At 46.2% G+C, this 18,926-nt stretch overlaps 1 protein-coding gene across 5 annotated transcripts in view; it reads right to left on the bottom strand.

Annotated features, from left to right (window-relative positions):
• AP2B1 (adaptor related protein complex 2 subunit beta 1) overlaps nucleotides 1–18,926 on the bottom strand; it is a 77,032-nt gene that overhangs the window by 33,498 nt on the left and 24,608 nt on the right. For 4 of the 5 annotated variants that reach the window (XM_041422944.1, XM_041422948.1, XM_041422946.1 and 1 more), the window contains exons 8-14: nucleotides 17,813–17,933; nucleotides 15,628–15,723; nucleotides 11,069–11,184; nucleotides 9,861–10,026; nucleotides 9,306–9,404; nucleotides 6,267–6,526; nucleotides 2,182–2,374 (exon numbers count right to left, since the gene is read on the bottom strand). In XM_041422944.1, coding sequence (XP_041278878.1) covers nucleotides 2,182–2,374; nucleotides 6,267–6,526; nucleotides 9,306–9,404; nucleotides 9,861–10,026; nucleotides 11,069–11,184; nucleotides 15,628–15,723; nucleotides 17,813–17,933 — 1,051 coding nt within the window. The remainder of the gene's footprint in view (nucleotides 1–2,181; nucleotides 2,375–6,266; nucleotides 6,527–9,305; nucleotides 9,405–9,860; nucleotides 10,027–11,068; nucleotides 11,185–15,627; nucleotides 15,724–17,812; nucleotides 17,934–18,926) is intronic. The other variant, XM_041422947.1, reaches the window with a different exon arrangement.

The following is an 18,926-nucleotide window of genomic DNA, read 5'->3' as shown; positions in this document are numbered from 1 at the left end:
CCCAGGGCACTTCCCAGCAATTTGGGTAATACCAGGTTAGGGTTAACCCAGCTTGGGACGTGTTAAACACATGCCCACAGCAACAAACACACGCACAGATCACATTCACTCACTAATTAAGCTTATTATCCTAGGCTCATTTAGGTTGCAAAAGACCTCCACAGCATTCCACCAGCACTGCCAAGGCCACCACTAAACCATGTCCCCAAGTACCACATCTACACGATTTTGAAGTGACCCCAGCACTGCCCTAGTGCCCATTCCAGTGCTTGAAAACCCTTTTGGTGAAGACAAATTTCCCAATATTCAATTTAAACTTCCCTTGGCACAAGTAGAGGCCATTCCCTCTTATCCTGTCACTTGTTATCTGAGAAAAGAGACTGACCAAAGGAAGGAAAAGCTGGAGCATTGATGCAACAGCCCTCCAACAGAAAGCATCCACCTTCAAAAACCACCCCAGGATTCAGATTTTTTTTTAGTGCTTCCCCATCTACTCAGCTGAAAGGACACTGGCCATGCAGTCCCAGGCACAGCTACTCCCCATCCAGACAGGATCATTTTGTCAGATCACACTCCATAACACCATGGATGAGCTTAAGGCTTGAGAAAAATATTAAGTAAAAGCCTGCTACCATTTCAACTAACAGCTCCACTGTCAGAGCAGGTCACTAAATTAAGCCCATTAATGCCAGCTGTGAGACAGCTCTTCTCCCAAAACCGAGTTTTACTTCTACTGTGTCCATTTATTTGTGTGACACTAATGAGGAACAAAGGGTTACAGTGAGAGGCCTGGAAGGCAGCAGAGAGGAATTTATGTGCAAACCATGCTGTGGTACCACAGGCAGCACCACCTTCTGCAATGCCTTCATTCCTTAACTCCCAGTGCCAGGCTTTTAGAGGCACAGCTTGCAGTGCAGGGAAAGGCTGCAGAGCTCACTGCTCTGCTCTCACTGCCTGCTTTCCCAGCAAGTCCAGCCTGACCATTTTGCTAATTCCCAGTAAGAGCAGTGTCCCTGCTAGCCAAACACCTGTGGTTAGAGAGTGCAGAGCCCACAGCACCTCTGCCCTTTGTGAGGGCCAGTGCCATTAAGGGTTAAATTGTTTCCAGCTCATTATGCCTTGAAGCACTGGAGCTGGAAATGTTTAACATTTGCTTTAGTAAGCTTATGGTGGTTTAAAAAATTACGTATTTGACTAATAAGGATTTGTTGAATTGGAGGATTGGTTCATCCAGCTGCCTCATACCTCTGTGATTCAGAGCTTGACTCAGAACTGAAAAGTGCACCTGAACCAGGCAGAGATAACCCAGCCCAAACCACCACAAACCAAACCTCAAGCAACACAAACCCACTCTAAGTCTGAAAAACACCCAACTATGTCCCCTGGAGCAGTCTTTCTTGATTTACATGGTGCAAATACACCCAGGGAAGCTTCCCCCTGTGGGGAAGCCAGCAGGGAGCTGGGCATGTGTGTGCTGTGCTCCCAGGCTGACCCTTGCAGTCAGCACTCCTCACTGCCTCAAACCACAGCACTGCCCTGCTCCTGCTCCCTGCTAAGTGATTTCTCACTGCAGCTCATGCTCAGCTCCCTCCCCAGAGCAGAGGGGAGGTGGGATTGCTCCCACTGGAGCATGACCCTGTTAGTGCCAGGGCAGGTGCCTGGTGAGCAGCTCTGGCACAGGGAGGAGTGCACAGAGAGCTCCCTCTTGACCTCACTGCAATTAAAATGTCACTGATATTAAACCATGGCATGCTCTGGAGAATACATAAATGGGAAGACACAGGGTTACAGCCTGAGAGCTTTAGCACTGAAATTCAGGAGGGCTGGAAATTGGGTGGAATAAATGTCTTCTTGAAAGGGAGCCTGATTCAAATAGAAAGCAGCAAAACACTTTTACATCCTTAAAGCAACTTTGTGGTTTTCTTCTACAGAGAGAAAAAGCACAAAACAAATATATCCACTGACCATGGGGATCCTACAGCATGCAGCAACATTCATTGTAGAGCAGGAAAAGCCTGCTGCAAGTTGGTACAATAACTCTGGTTAAATCCTCCTGGAGTTTCAGGACTCAGCACTGGGAGCTCAGCTCCCTGAGCATTAAAAGCACAAATGATCAAGGCTTTGCAGAGATAAGCACAGCTCCAATTATCTCCCATCAGCTAGAGAGGATGTGTTGCTTACCAAGCTGTCCAGCCCTCCTCCCAGGAGGTCCACAGCACCCATCTGTATGGTGGTCACTTGGGGCACATTGACAGGGGGCCCCAGGTCCAGGTTGAGGAGGTCACCCAGGAGATCACCCTGGAATGGGATGACCTGTGTCTGCTCCAGGTTTGTGGCGGCCGTGGCGCCCACGGGGCTGTCACCAGCATCGCTGCTGTGGGGGGGAGAAGAAGAAGCAGAAAAGACAAATATCAGTCACCTCTGGTCTCCATCTCCAGGCTCCCAGCACGGGGAAACACAGCAAGAGGTGGCTCAGCAGCAGAAGGTGATGCCAGCAGCTGCTGTGGCCACTGTCCTGCACCAGGCAGGGCTATGGCACGTGGCTCTTCAGCACTTTGAGCACAAAGGTTTTCCCTGCATTGGATGTGGTTTTCAGCCCAGCAAATGGAATCTTGCAAGGGGTGAATACTACCCACCTGAGAATCAGAGACCCCCTCCAAAACAGAGCCATGGGTACCACATGGGCTACAGAACTGAAAAGAAGCATTTCCTACCTCAGAATAAACCTAAAGAGATTATTTCCAGCCCACTGGGAATGAGAATGACATGAAAACACAGGGAAAAATAAATAATCCAGATTTTCTCAGAGATCTAACACTGATAAAACCCTTGAGCCCTTACTCTAACCAGTGCAAAGTCCACCACTTCCCTCAGATCTAGATTAATCACCTTCTCCTGACCAGCAGCAAGGTCCATGAGTCTTTCCTAATTGAAAAACTCAATCCAAAATTGATTCCTCCCTTCTATCAATAATTTCCTTTCCTCTGAGTTAGCAGGCATGCTAATTACTAGTCTAGAAACACTCATTATACAGCTTCCAAAATTTATCATCATATGCAGTCTGGCTACCTTTTATATCTTCTATATCCATTTGTCACTGAATTTGATAACAAGGAGAGGGTAAAAAATAACTGTAGCTCCTGGAGAACTCACTACAATGTATTTATTCTTTAACTCCAGAGATGCTCATATTTTAGATAATTAAAATCTATTTTATACCCTGTTTCCAGCAGTAACTGAGAAAATGATTTCTAGCTCACAGCTGTTACTGCAGCCAGCAGGTAAGTGCCCCCAATTGCTGAGGGAATTAGTGTCCTGACAAGGTGTTTAACACTGGGGCTGTTCTGCAAGCACTGCAGCTTCTGATTCCGAGTAGCCAAAATTCTCTTATCCTCATTCAGCTATTGAGGGGAAAGATTCAGTGACAGAGTATAAGCTGCTCCCAATGCCAGTGCCAGGAGGAAAAGATGGAGCATAAGGAGTGCAGAGTGAATTAGTTACCAGGCAGCAGCAGGAAGGCTTGAAAGCTTCTTTGCATTAAAAGCTTCAGAGCCCCAGTAGCACCAATATTAGCTGTCCTTTCTGCTGCTGCCTTCAGCAGGGAGAGTGCTGAGTGTGCTGAAGTGCTCATGAAGCATTCCTGAGGAGAGGTGGTGGCTGTGATCCACTCCCACCCCCAGGCTGGAACAGGAACAGTCTCTCTCAGAGAGGCACATCACAAACCACTCAGCTCCTTCCCAGGATATAATCCCTCCAACACTCCACCCCTTCAACACTTACTCATCCTTCTCCTGATGGAGACACAGAAGTCCCTCCATGTCTTGTGTAACTGCTGCTGCCCCAAAGCCCAACAAGAAATTAGGAAAGGACAAAGCTCAGTTGGTTTGTTTGAAAAAAGCAAAACCCCAGACTTCCATTTGTAAAGAATCTCTTTAAGGAGATTCCTATAAACAACTCTGGATTGTCTTTGAAAGAAAATAAATTAATAAATATGTGGGTTAAAAAGGGCAAAAAGACTTGATATAAGCTTTCCCCCTTACAGTCTTGGGTTTGGCCATGGGAATTGGAGATTTGGCCCCGTGAGTTCAGCTTCCAGCAGTTCCCAGCTGTTGGAGTCACAAGGGATGCACAGCCTGAACCAGAATCAAAAATTTTCTGCAGCCACCTGTGAAACAGGGAAATAGTGACTCCTGCCCAAGTCTAATCAGAATTGCTTCTTCCAGGAGCCCTGTTAACATCTCCCCAAATTTCCAGCTGAATTATGGCTGAGCAGGGGTGGTGGGAGCCACCACAGGAGGAAACACTGCCAAGCCATCAGATTTCTCCCCACCCTCAGGATACATCTGCAGCTCTGTGACACTTGGGCTCGCTGGAGAGGCAGGAACATTTCACCATCTGGGAGCTGTTCAATGGGTCTTCCCATCAGCTGAGAGCTGCAAGAAACCTGCCCTACAGTGCTCTGAATGGAAAATGAATCAATGAAAATGCCATGTAGTGTATTCTGCCAACCAGAACTCCTGCTGGGTTTATACCCAGGGAAGCACCACTCAAGGCAGTGCTGTCTTGACCCTCTTAAACCACATTCATTGTGGACATCTCCCCATTCCCATCAGTCTCTACCACAAGGATCAGCCACCAGAAGGGTCACTGGAGTGCAGGAGTTGTACAGAAAATCATTTCACTGTTTGTAATTATCTTTCACTGGGCACCCTTAACTTGCTTTAAACTGATGCAGAAAACCTCAATATTGGGGCCTCTTGAGGTGAGCTCCCACCAGAGAAGCCTGGTGTGCCATTAACTAACCCCACTCATTTTTAAATTTATCACTGCATCAGTATGATCAGTGTGCAGCACGCTCTGCTGAGCATCCCTCAGACCTTCCCCCAGCTTGCACTGCTGCCTGAGGCCTGGAGGTTTGTTTTCTGAGGTTTTTGGAAGCAATGGTTCTGCCAAAGTCAGAAAATACTTAAGGTCAGCAGACTGAGCATGAGCCACGAGAGTCCAGCACAGAGACACTACACGCAAGAAGATAATAAACTGCTCCTTCAAAAAGCTGAATTCTCTGAGCTAAATCCCCTAAAATGCTATTTTCTATAGTGACCTGGAACAACAGTGTACAGGAAGGCTGGTAACACCAAAAACCAGCTGATTTTTGAGATAAATCTTTGATTAGGAAAGGTAGGAAAGTGGCCACTGCTTTTCCTGCCCAACTGGTACATTTGTACTTGCTGATTCTAGGTCAGTGCAGCCAGACTTGATTTCAGGCAGGGAGAAAACAACTCAGCTTCCCAAAGCCAGCCACCACAGAAATAGCTTTAGTTGCTAAGAATAGCAGAGAAGTGGTGTCAGAAAATAGAAAAGAAGCAGCATCGCACTGATTTATCAGTGCAACAGCAAAAAATAGCACTCCAAATGTCACTTTGGGAATATTATTAAGAGGTAAGCCAGGCTACTCTGCCTCTTGCTGGAAAATACACTCATTTTTGTAATTAATACCATTAGTGCAAATAGCAAACTGTTCACCTGAATGAAGGACCATGGGAACAGGCCCAACAGCACCACAGCCCAGCTGGGACTGAGGCACTGCCTGCTCTTGCAGAGCTGACCTGCTGCCAGAACTGTGATCCCAGAGAGACACTGAAGCACCAGGCAATGAGCCAAAGCATTTCCCCCACCTCACAAAGGTCAGACAGACCATGTCAGTCTACCCATCTTTTTTGAGCCCTAACAGTGATGGGGCTTAGATGGTTTTTGCACTTCCTTTGCTTTACAGGCACCAAGTGGGAAAGGGAGTTTTACCAATCCTTCTCCATTGCATGTTGCAGCAGTGAAGGAGCCCTGTAATTTCTGTTCCAGGAAAGTGATGCTGCATTCCAGGAGACAGGCTCATACAGCTGAGCTGCTGCTGAAGCAAAGCTCCTACAAAATCTTCTTCTGAAAGATGCCTGCTCTCACTCTAGTCCTCCTTGCACCAGTCATCCAAAGCTTCTGCTTTTGCACTCAAATTCATGTCAAGACCACATGTCTTCTCAATAAACATCCCAGCTGCTCCTCACCCAGGAACTTTGATACTTCCTGTGTCTTCTGACCCAGGAACTTGGACACTCCATAGCCAGGATTACATTCTTCAATGAAACAGCCCCTATGCAAACTATCAACAAAACTCCTCTAGGATCTTTTAGAAGAAGATCTTGGCATCTTTTGGACTGTTTGGTAGAAAGAAACAACCAGCCCTGCCCATGATCCCCAGGGCTGCCTGAGCTCACCTCCCAGGGTGGATTGGCAGGTGCTTGCGGTGGATGCCGTGGCTGCCCTCCACGAAAGCGTTGGGTGGTTTGTGGTACACAGAAGCCAGAGACCCAATGTGGCAGATCAGCTCATCCAGCAGAGTTGGCTCAATCAGATCAGTCTCCTCAGAAATCAGTGGCTTTTCTGAGAGCACCACTTCCTTGGCAGTCACTGGATCCGTGGAAAGAAGGCGCCAGTAGATGTAGCCACGATCCCGCAGGTCTGGGTTGTCAGAATCCTGAGACAAAGCAATGCATCACTCACAGGTCTCAAGGCAACTAAATCTGTAATCACTTTATTCTTCTGGATTAAAAATCCCCAACCAGCCAGCAGTCACAGCTACCAATTTCAAAATGATGTTACAAACTGCTTGTTGAGATGAACATCTTAAAATTAAAAATGAGAACTAAAGTATTAATGCCTGGCTTCCTGCTCAGCTGGCCAGGGACGAGAAATCCCAGGATTTACACCCCACAATTGGCCCAAACCACAGAGCTGGCAACTCCTTCCAAACTTTACTGCCACTAAGTGTTAGGAGAAATCCAGAGAAAAGAGCATGACTGGCAATGACTGGTGCACACTAAGAGCAGACACACAAAACTGCATAATGATCCAAGATTCCTGGAAATATGACTTACCCAAGGCACTGCTGGACAAAAAAGATGCTGCAGAGCCACATCTTAATAAGCCATATTCTTTATAGCAAAAGAGATCTTAATTTATCCTGCCTTTTAGTTATCTAATGAAGTATGGAGAGATGCTAATGATACACACTTAGGGTACTTCATCAGTTCTCCAGCTGTCAATAATACCCTTGTTTTATTGCAGATACTTTTGCCTCTGCATGAAGTGCTAATTATTTCTCTCGTCTTTGAGCAGCTCTGCCCAGAGCAGCAAAGTGACTGGGGATGGTTTGCTGATAATGTTCTAGGGAGAGGGAGGTGCTGTGGTTTTATGTTGTAGTGAATTGTTCATGGAAACAAGAGCTCAGATTTTTAATCTTCATATCAGCAGAACAGCAGGAGAAATGTTAGAGGTTTTTTTCCCACTGATAAAATTCCAGCAAAATATTGTACACCTCACTAGCCTTTCTCTTGGCATTTCCTTTTCTCTTCTGTGCTCTCACTGCTGCCCTGTTAGAATCTGCATCTGCCATCTGCCTCAAGACATTCTCAAACCTCGTCTTGGAATGAGACTGAGCTCAGCTCATTTTGCTCGTAAGGACCTAAATTAATCTCTCTGTTGTCTCACACATTATCTCTGCAGAGCTGGTTTGGTTTGGTGGTAGAATTGTGGACTCTTTACACTTTAACAATCCCTCCCAGACTCTGCACTCAGGATCAGGCAGGGCTTCTGCAAGGGTACACATGAAAGGCTACACTCTCCTACTTGCAGGCACCTACAGGTTCAAGGCTGACTGTTTCTTCTCACAGCCAAAAAAACACACTGGAAACTCGTAAACCTACTGAAAAAAGAGGCTCAAATCTCTCTCAATTTCTCTCCTCTCCAGGGTCTGCATGCACACCTGTGGAGCAACACAATGAACCCTGGCTAGCCCAGCTCCCCACACAAGCATCAGCAATAGGGATGCAGAGGTCTGAGACCTCAATTCCTGTGTTTCTGCCAGCCCCAGCTGCTCCACTGCTATTTTTACCAGAGCTGGCTGGATGAAGCTGGCTCCTGCTACAATCCCACCTGCAGTCTGCTGTGCAGACAAGCCCCGAGACACTCAAAGTGCCACAATACCTAAGCTGGGGAAAGAAACACACGTGTAATTACTCTCCCACTCAAGTGAAAAACACCATCTCTACCTAGAAATCAGACCTTGAAGCACAAGGTTTTTCAATGTTTTACAGCCAGTTATCCTACACTGACTTATTATTCATATAAAATACAAAAAGCCAGACTGAATCAACATTTGTGACAAACAGAGAAACAAACCCAGACGCCTGTTATATTCTGAGGTTGCCATTAAATGTTTTGTGAGTCAGCACAGTGGGTTTTAGCACTTAGTACCTTTCTTCTGTTGGCTCAGGCAAATGATACAGCATGCCCTTGGCCCACTCCTCCCTGAAAAGCAGCTCAGATCCTGCCTAATAGCAGGTTTTGAACAAAAAAAGCAGGTCATGGGTTTGTTGCTGCTGACCAATGCAACTCCACAAACGAATGAATAAAAATTTTAAGTGCAGTAAATCCACAGCCATGATTTCTTGCAGCAGAGGATCAAAAAGGCCAGCTGATGATTGACTCCAGGTTTTCTGCTCAGAAACAATCACAGCCCATTCAGCTGGCAGACTATTTTTATCACTTGACACAGCAGGTCTGGAGAGGAGCTGGCTTTTTTGGGCACTTTACCCCAGTCACTGCAGCCCAGGAGCGTAGGAAGATCAGCTGAGCTCTTACCCAGCCCTGCCACCAGGACATCACCTCTGTCCTCTAGAACTACAGCAGCTGTGTCTGCCAGCTCGAGCCCAGCCTTGCCTGCAGTGATCTGAGCTCATAACTCAGCATCTCATGCATAATGAATCCATGATCTTAACCCACTGCTACAGCCTCCAGCAAAGCTGCCACATTGGCTGACAGCATCCAAGTACAAAGGCAAAAACCCAAACCTCAGTTCTTTCTTTTTCATAGCACTGCTTAAAGTTTGCTGTTCACAGAACAAAGTCTCTGCCAGGCTCTTCGCCTCTGTTATAGCTCCAGATGTTTAACTGGAAGCCACCTTCAAGGAGAAGGAATTTTGGTTTCTTCATAATTCTACACTGTCCCTAACTTGCCATTCAGTGAGTGAATGGGGAAGGAATAAAATAAAGATAAAGCAAGAGCTAAGAAGAAGAAAGCAGATTCCAGATGGTAACAGGCACAGAGCAGTTTTTAAATAGAGTCTCTTTGGGAGAGAAGGAACACCCTTGAATCTGATCTGCTGCAAAGCTGCCTGGCCTGGCAGCTGGGAGACACCACACAGCAGGCCAGCAGAGTGTCTGCAGGGCTCTGGGTCACTGGATACCTTGGCTCACCTGTGTGGCCAGGCTGAGGACCTGCTGCACCAGCTCCTGTGTCTCAGAAGGCTTTTTCAAGAACAGCTTCACTATTGCAGTCAGGAGGGTGAGCTGCACCTAAGAGAGAGTGGCACAGGAGAGATTAGAAATTCCTTTACTGATATTAAACATGGCTTCTTCGGTTTCCTCACAGCATGACACTGCTCTTTGCCAGTGAAACCCAGCAGAATGAGACTGACTCTTGTCCGTTGCAAAACACTTTCACAGAGAAGTCCCTGAGCAGCAGGCTGAGGTTTGTGTCATACCCCATCACTGTCTAAGTTCTGGTCCCCAGGACAGCCATTCCCCCAAGACATATGCAACCTCTGGAACCCCCTCTTGTCCTTCCAAGATGGGAATTTCTGGAGATACAGACAACAAAGCAAAACTGCATATTCCCAAGAGTTTGATTTTAGCCCAAAATTGCAGCTTTTATTCACAAGTATTGTCTGACTACTGCAATAACATTTACTGTCCATCCCATAAACACACTGCACGAAACACTACAGATAAAATGCACATTGCAACTTTTACCTGAGTGCTTTCATCATGGAAACCCTCCAGGAAACTCTCCAGCAGCTCATCTGCATTGTCAATTCTTTCAGCATATTCACCCACTATCCAGATCATGGCAGCTCTGGCATCTGGCTCATCCAGGGAATCCAGGTTCTCACACAGAGTAGCAATGATGCTCTCATACCTGGTTTGTCAGAGTACAGGTGGATCACTGGGGTGAACTGGACTTGTTTCACTCCATTTCTGCCCACATCATTCTGCAGAGAATTCTGCTTTGAAGTAATGTCTTGTGTTTCCACACAACAAGCAGCATTTCATTCAACTTTTTTTTCCTCCCAAAGCTGAGCACTGAGATCTCACAGGGTCACTGCAGTTTAATCCATCAGCAAGACCACCCAGATGTGGAGTTCAAGATAAAGCTGCCTGTTCTGCTCTGTCTGCTAATGGGAATATTTGATCCAACAGTTCAAACCACGAGTCTGAATCAGATCCTGCAGCCTTGCTGGAGGCTCCAGCCTGGTAACTCTAAACTGGGTACTCCATTCCCCCCAAGGCTTTATTGTAAACCACACCATATCCCACACTAATTTAGCTTCCCCTATTCCCATGTGAGGGTAGCCCCACAAGCAGAGACTGACAGCAGAAATTGCCAGGGAAGCATGCAGATGTCCTATATTATTTTTTTAGGTGATCATGAAGTCACTGCTGAAAAACACTGTTGCAGTTCTGTGGCTGAGGAGACAAAACCTTACTGCAGAACCAAGACAAGCTGAGTTCTGCCCAAGCCAGAGGGAACACTTGGTGGGAAAAGCCAGCACTGATTAGTTCAGCACAACCTGACTGGATCTCAGACCATGGGAGCCATGAACTTTCACAGCCCTGTATGAGGAGACTTGTACACTTCATGGATTTCTAGAGGGGATTAAAACCAGAATAGCCTGATGCTGTAAATCTGGCCACATTTTCCTTCTGGCATCCTCTGCCAGAACTTTACTGGCTTTTGATCCAGGCTTCAGTATAGAGTGGTGGGGAAGGAAAACCTTTCAATTCAAACTAACAACAACACAAGCTGACACCTCATTTAGAGCCAAAACCTGAATCCTACCAACTAGGAGTGGGATCACCGCTTCCACCTTTGCTTCAGAGCCCTGCTGAGCTGAGGTCTGCTCTATTCTGATGATGGCAGTCAAGTGCTTCCCAAAAAACTTAAGGCTACTTCCACCTACTTGTTGGGGTACTTGCGGAAGATGTCCCTGATGACCACGATGGCCTCCTGCACCACGTAGTTCACCTTGGTCTGGATGAGGTCCAGCAGTGTGCTCACACAGCGCTCTGCAGATTGCTGAAGACAGCAGAAAAACACAATTAAAAAAGCTGAAGAAACACTCTTGCTCCCACAGCACATGCTGAGGAACAGGGTATGTGTATGAGAAAAGGCCCAGAGGACAAGAGCTACAAACTCTGTCCAGAAATGAACTACAGGGGAACAAAAGGTTGTTACAGTGGGGACACCAGCTGGCTCCAGCTCCTCTAGAAAATAAGAGAAGCAACTGTGCCAGCAGAAAGTTGGGTCACCACACGAGAAAGCTTGAGAACATCATCTACACTGCTATTTGTACCACTCTGGGGCTGGTACAGGCCACTGAATGAGCTCTCTGGGCCCTCCCATGCCAGACAATCAGAGCTGGCAAAGCTCTGACAGGGACTACAGGAAAGTTTCTAGCAAAGCCAAAAGAAAACAGTGCTGTCAAAACCAGCAGCAAAAAGCAGCTCCCAGCAGCAACAGTTCAGTATTTTTGGGGTGAGGTCACTAACAACATGTGAAATGTACAGCTAAAAATAGAAATTCAGCTGCTCCTAATGCAGCTTTCAATTAATTAGTTGAATTCACAGGCACTGCAAGACAACAAGGACTAGACACTGTCATGCTCCAGGAACCAGGAGTGGAGTTAGAGGCAGATAATTCAGGGAGGTCTATTCCCAAACAGCACAGCGAGGCAGGACAACACAGGAGCAACCAACTCCAGCAGCAGAGTCTCAAATAAGGGCAGTGATTTGGTTATTAGCAGAGCACACATGAAGCCTCATTACACAGCTGGTGATTAATGTGAGAAGCAGACTGCTCCCAACACTGCCTTTGGAACACTCATAAAGGATTCAGGCTGGAGACAAACACTGTGGGGCACAAACAACAGCAGTGTAGGTGGATTTTTCAATTCCAGTGAGTTAACAGCTCCCTTGACTTACAGAGCACTTAAAGGCTGGGCAGGAGGAGGAGGAGGAGTGAAATGGCATTTTAGTCAGAGGAATCGGTTCTTTGAGAATGGGCAAAAATCTCAAGGACAAACCTCAGAAATTTGGGTCAGAGACTAAAACCTTCTGGCAGTTTCCTGCCCTTCTGGGTATCTCACACAGGGCTTGTCAGCACAAACAGGCTGACATGATGATCAGCCAAGGGAGGATCACCACAAACCAACACTTTGCAAACTGGCAAAAGTCATAAAACTCTCCCCTGAAATTCACATCAAACAGAAAAAAAAATCCAATACAATTGGTGTCAGAGAGGCATCACATAAAAATGGGTGATTGCTGTAATATTCTTTTATGATACCTCTCCCTCCTTAGCTCTGCTTTATGGGTACTATGGCACTACAGGGGCACTGAATGGCAACCTGACCATGTCCTGCTCTGATCCCTTCTGCTCCAGAAGGGATTTGAGGCTGTGACCTGGAAGACACTTGCACTTCATGAGGACTGACCATGGACCTGGCTCCACACACTGACCTGGCTCACAGTGGGAGCCCTGCTCAAAGTCCTTGCAAGAGAGATGCTTCAGAGCTTCAAATTTCAGCTCTTCATCTCAGTAGCTTTCATCTGATATTTTAACAAGTGACCTGATGGGGGTAAATCTGTGCCACATCAATTCTGCAGAATCTACAGCACCAGTCACTGCTGGCAACAAGCAGTGCAGCCCTGTCAGAGCCTGCAACTAACAGAGCTTTAAGAACTGTACAATTCAAGAAAAAGCAAATTAAACTTTAGCTTTCTTTTCTTTAGATGCTTTGAAGAATAATTTCTTCCAGGAAAAGCAAAACATCCACTTTGAAACACACAGCCATGATTTTTAGCCAAAGAGTCCCTTGGAAAGTGAGCAGTGGTGGGCACAAGCCCAGAAGAGCAGTCCCTCTAACCAAACCCATCTCAGCTCACCCCATTCCTTGTAAACACACTGCTTTGTGAAGGTGAACATCCTTGGGGACAGCAGAGCTCTGCAAACTGATGAAAGAGTGCCTCAACTCAAACAGCTTTTAAGTTGGAGTGAGGAAGGACAAGCAACCAATGTCAAAATTGCTTTATTTTTCTGCAGAAACCAAATGAAAGCCCACAAGATTATTGAAGTAGCACATAGCACATTCAGCCATAAGCCTCAATGATTTCTAAGAACCAGGCTGCTGGCAGAATCTCTTGGAAACGAGACAAATATCCCTGTAAGATGGCTCTTTCTGCTTCTCCTTTGCTCCAGAGGAATCCCTATCTTTACTGCATCCACTTCATTTCCTTTTCCCACAGGAGTGCTGCTTGTTTTCCTGAAAACCAAAGCATGGCATGATGGCTTCTCGTGATGCTGCCACTGGAGCAAACCAATCCACAAGGCAGACAAGTGTAGCTGCACCACAGTTTGCTGTAGAAAAACCCAAGCTACCTCTGAGCTCAGCTATCAATAACCCAGCCCTACCCATGCAAAATGTTTTGACATCCCCCCAAACAATGTGACTGCTCAAGCCTGGGCAAAATCTTGCTACTCAGTGTGGGTGTTGGTTCCATGTTCCAAACCAGCACCTGGAGCAAAGGGAACACCACATTTGCTTTGCAGTGCACCTCTCAGCAGACAAATTTATTTCTGTCTCACTCTCCTAGGAGTGACAATTAGAAAAAAGATAGGATCCCTGAAGGCAGAGCTGAGGTGCTCTGTGAATCCTCATTCATCAACAGCTCCCACTGGCTGTGTCCCCTGTCAAAAATGAGATTTCTGAGCTTTGGGAACTTGGACACTGATGGCTGTGAGGATGCTCTCCCATTAGTCATAACTCACAGTGTAAACAGCCTCTAGTAAACACAGATGCACTGAGGACAGGGATTAACCTAGGGATGAAGAACAACTATCATGGTATCTCTTTAAATCTAGTTCTTGTCAGAGCAGGAAACAGACCTCACCCTTAGCAGCAGCATCTTCAGTGGAGCAGTGCCAAAAATCAAGGTTAAAATTACTAGTGGAGAGGCACAATTACAATTGAGGGTCATTGGGGCATTATAACTAGTCCTTTGCTTATCAAATGTGACTGTTGTGGTATCAGGGATGGGGAAAAATGTGGGAGATGAGGGCAGGAAAGGGTAAAAACTTCTAGAAACACCTTGATGCTGCAGGAATACACCACCTTCCATGTGCAACTAGGACAGGCACAGGGCCAAATCCTAGTGAGAAAGTCCCTGCTGAGAACTAAAACAAATTCCCACCCTGCCAGCACAGCACTGCTACAAAAAGCACTGTCACCAGCTCCTTTTAAACTTCTCTGTATCCCTTTTCCATGCTCAGGGGGGTTTTCTACAGTCACAGCTGTGGCTCCATCCAGACAGGTTCCTGCCTGGATGCAGCATGGAAGGAGTGCTCTGGTATTTTGAAGTGCAGATATGAAATAGAAGCAGCAGCCCCTGCTCCATGGGGCCATGCTTCAAAGACAGCCCCTGGCAGTGACAAACCTTTGAGAGCTGAAGGAAGGGAGAGAGAGCTGCACAGAAGGGCAGTTGATTCTCTCCAGAGGACAGAAGTTGGTGTCCCCTGTGCACAGGCTTGCAGTGGTTTAGCTGAAACAAGAGAATCCTGTGCACTGACACCACACTAAGCCAGGCATGATTAGGTTATTATTTAAATCTGCTGTCAGGCAATGCTCATGGGAACACACTTGAGCAAAAGCTAAATGAGCTCAGCTGAAATTAGAGCACTTTATGTGACATTTTGCACTCAGTCATCAGTTTACTGAAAAGTACCAACACCACAGCACAAATCTTCCCCCTCTTCACAGGATTTCTGTGCTCCTGACAGGCATTTCAGATTCACTTACAGCAAAATTAACAGACATCACTAAAAAAACAATATTCTATTATGAGCACTTAGGTGGATGTTCCACTGGCAGAGGACATTTCAGACTTGTTTTGGATAACTGCAGAGGTTCCTGGGAACTTGTTTGCATAAGCACTGAGGTAAAAGAGAGCACACTCCAAATGAAGCCACAAGTTATATGGATTTACGTAAGTAGTCACTCTGTTTGTAAAAATTGCATTTAAGTGCCCCAAATCTCTGCAATTCTCTGCCTCTGTCTTCTGTTCTTCTGATATAGAAGGGAGGGATGACACAAAATGCTTCATAATACTGAGTTTCTCTATACAACATCTTCTTCTTCTCCCTTCAAAAGGTCAGGCCACAGCTATCAAAGGATTTGGATGGATAAGTGGTCATTGCTCCACTAACGCAAATGCAGTAAAATACTCCATCAAGGATGAATGACCTGCCTTGCTCTGCCTCCAAGATGAGAGGAGCACCCCACCCCTCCCATGATGTCCTCACAGCTCACACCCTGCTCAGTGCTGCCCTGCCCATAACCAGGATGCATCCAGGCCACTTGAGGGCCACCACCGAAACTGCAGCACCATGGAAATGAGGTGGCAAAGCCCATCATTGTTTCTGAAGACAGGGAACCACAGAGAACCTCCAGGGTGAGATACTTGCCTCCACCTTGATGGCACAGCGGCCGATGGCTCGCACGGCCTTGCGCACGAAGTCGACGTCCACCTCGGTGGCGTATTCCTTGAGCTCTGCCAGGACCTGTGGGGACACCACACCAATGTCAGCCCCTGGGGATGCTCAGAGAGCAGCCCACCCTCACAGGTGATGCTGCTTGGGCACCAGAAGATGAGCAGGATATTCTTTCACAGCTGCCACACACATCCAGCCAAACTCTGCCATCAGCCCCCTGGTTTGGTTACACCGGTGTGTAATCCAAACTGGTGTGGGTTACACTTGGTGTAGGCTGGACAAAGTCAAAAGGTGGCTTGGTCTTGATTATTTTCAACCCCGCTGAACAAGAGCTGAGGAAAAATCAGCCCTACCAAACTACAAGGTTTCTAGTCCTTCCTACACTGAAAAGACATTTGCTGTGTGCAAAGCTCTCGGCAACAACCGTTTCTGATTTCTCCTTTTCTGTGCTGAGATGAACCTTTGGATCCCTGGTGAATCCAGACAGAAGATGCAGAGGAGATCTGAGGACATCCTGGAACATCTATACACAGATTAATAACAGCATGAAGATACTTCCCCTTGTAAAACTAAGATTTATTATTTTGTCTCAGTGTTTTTGCTAATGGAAACCGATGAAGGGCTAAACCCAGGATCTGCTGGGATCTTACAGACCTTTAACTAAAAAGCTTTGTCTTAAATCACTTAGCTTACATAAAATTATTTCAAGAAAAGACCATATATAATTTATATTCCCTCAAAAGCTCAATTTATTTCAGTTTCTCATGCCAAACATGACATCAGGGATTTAATCGTGATGTCACAAATAGATGGTGAGGGAGAGAGGAGCAGCACAAAGCCAGACAGTCCTTTGAAAAATCTCTCATCCAAGCAAATTGCTCAGAAGAATGACAAGATAAAGAGGCCATGAAGGGCCAGACTGCAGACAGATAAATCTGCAAGGAGGAGACAGGACATCTGTGTTTTGAAGTTTTATTATTTCCTTGGATGATCTACATTGCACAGCACTTGGAGCACCTGCCTTTAGCAGCTGATGCTTCCCAAACACTGCCCAAGGCCTGGGCTGGATCCACCCTGGTGCCTTGGTCCAGGGTGGGCACAGGGGTGGAGAATCTCCACCAGCAGCACAGGAGGACGTGGGTGGAAGCTGCTCTCAGGTCTCATTCCAGGACATATTCCTGCTAATGCTTGTGTTGTTTTATGAATGCCTTCTCAGAAGCTGGAAAGATTCATTCATTAGTCTGCAGATCTCAGACTGCCCTCCAGACACCACTGCCTTTCATGCAAACAGCCCATATTATTGGAACATTATAAATTCAAATTGGTGTGGAGTCTACCAAAAGTAAAGAGAAAATTCTGAATATGTTCACATAGAAACTGATTTTTATGCCCCCAGCACAAAAAGGGCATGAATTACTTTGCTCAGTTCTAAAAACCATCAGGAGAGAGCTGAAGGAGCTGCTTCAAAATGTCACATGAAATGAAATTGTTCTGTGACAATTAGGATAGGACAATAATAGCACTAACCAGAGGCATTAATCATTCTGCATTAGTGTTAGGCCTCATGGCCAGGGATGTACTCAAGAACACCTCCTCCAAGGAAGGGGTCTGCATTAAACCAACATCAAATACAAGAAGAATCTACACTGTAAAGTCAATCTCAATTCAGTTCAGCTTCAGTTTTGTGCTATTCCCACTCTGGAAGCAAGTTAAGCAAAAGCAGGATTTTTTTAGCTCTGAAGAGTGCCTGTGCAAGCGTTATAACAATTTCACTAACTTGAAATTCACACTTCAATAATGTTTGGCCTTTCTGAATGTCTCCCTTACAGGCACACCCCTCTCACTTGAAACAAGGCTCTCATTCCAACCTCAGCACTGGCAGTGACTCATTTGACAGGATCCATGAGTTCTCCTCCTGGAATTGTCATCAGTGAAACAAGATCCACCTCACGGTCACGATGCATCCATGCCACGCTCTTAGCATTTAAATTCTGGGGGAAACTCCACCACCTCCCATTAGAGAACTCACAGAGCACTCCACCAGGCACAGTGATGCCTAAAAGTGATGCCAACTCCAGGAGCAGCTGCAAACACCCTCACACAAGGAGCAGGGCAGGGCTTTCCCCTCCCAGAGCACAGCAGGAGTGCCCCAGCTGACCTGGGCAATGTTTGCTTGGGAGGCCAGGCGGATCATGATGTCCAGTTTCTCCAGTTTGACATAGATGGGGTCGTTGTACTTCACAAAGAACACTTTGATCTCCTGCTTCAGGATTTCAGGCCTGCAGGGAACATAGTGTTGTCACACAACAGTGGTAAGAAACCCGAACTATTTTAACAACAGGCATCTTTTCTTCAGAAATCTCCCCAAATATCCACTGAGAAGCAAATGATGTCATTTTGCCCTGGTTGACCAGGGAGGTCATGGACTCCCCATCCCTGGAAGTGTTCAAGACCAGGCTGGACAGGACTCTCAGTAATGTGGAATGTGAAACCTGCAGAGGAGGTTGGAGCTGGATGATCTTTAAGGTCCCTTTCAACCCAAACCATTCTCTGACTCTGATTTTATGCCTAGGATGTGCAAACACCAATCTGAAGAAAGAAGTCTGGTCAAAAAGATTATTTAGATGCAAAAATGCATAATTCAAGTCTTTCTACAGCCACATCTCTGCTTCCTCTATTTGAGCTGCTGAACCAACCACAACAGGCAGTGAACAACAATATTTTCAGTGAAAGAATAACAGAAACATCCTTATCTCAATGCAAAACCCACAAATTCATTTTCACTTGCAAGACGCCAGTGCACAGTAACTCTGCCCTAATATAATCACAAAGAGCTATCCAAGCTATCTCACCTTTCCAGCAAGGATCAGCAGCAATAAAACATGAACATGGGAATAAAGTGGTGAGAAAAACCCCAACCCACTGTGCACCAGGATGTCACCAGCCTTGTGGCTCTGTGCTGAACACAGTAATACAGGCACAGGGAGATCCTGCAGGTCACTGTGAATTGTTCCTGCTTGCCATTTTGATTTATAGAGGCCAATTCTGACTACTCATAAAGAGAAGGTGAAGAGAGGCATGTAAAGAAATACTGCATGAAACTGGTATTCCAAGTGTGCTGTAAAGGAAATCAGTTCAGGCTACCAGAGTCATGAGAGTGTTTAACCTGGCTCTCAAGGGATCCGAGCCTGGATTAAAAGAAATTCTGTGCATGTGGCAGTATCTGAAGAGTTGAGATAACCACATGGCCTTTGACAACACAGGAATTAAAC

The sequence above is a fragment of the Onychostruthus taczanowskii genome, unplaced genomic scaffold (assembly GCF_017590055.1).
Source record: "Onychostruthus taczanowskii isolate IOZ18803 unplaced genomic scaffold, ASM1759005v1 scaffold75, whole genome shotgun sequence".
In the NCBI taxonomy this organism is placed as follows: Eukaryota; Metazoa; Chordata; class Aves; order Passeriformes; family Passeridae; genus Onychostruthus; species Onychostruthus taczanowskii.
This window is presented reverse-complemented; position numbering and strand designations above follow the sequence as displayed.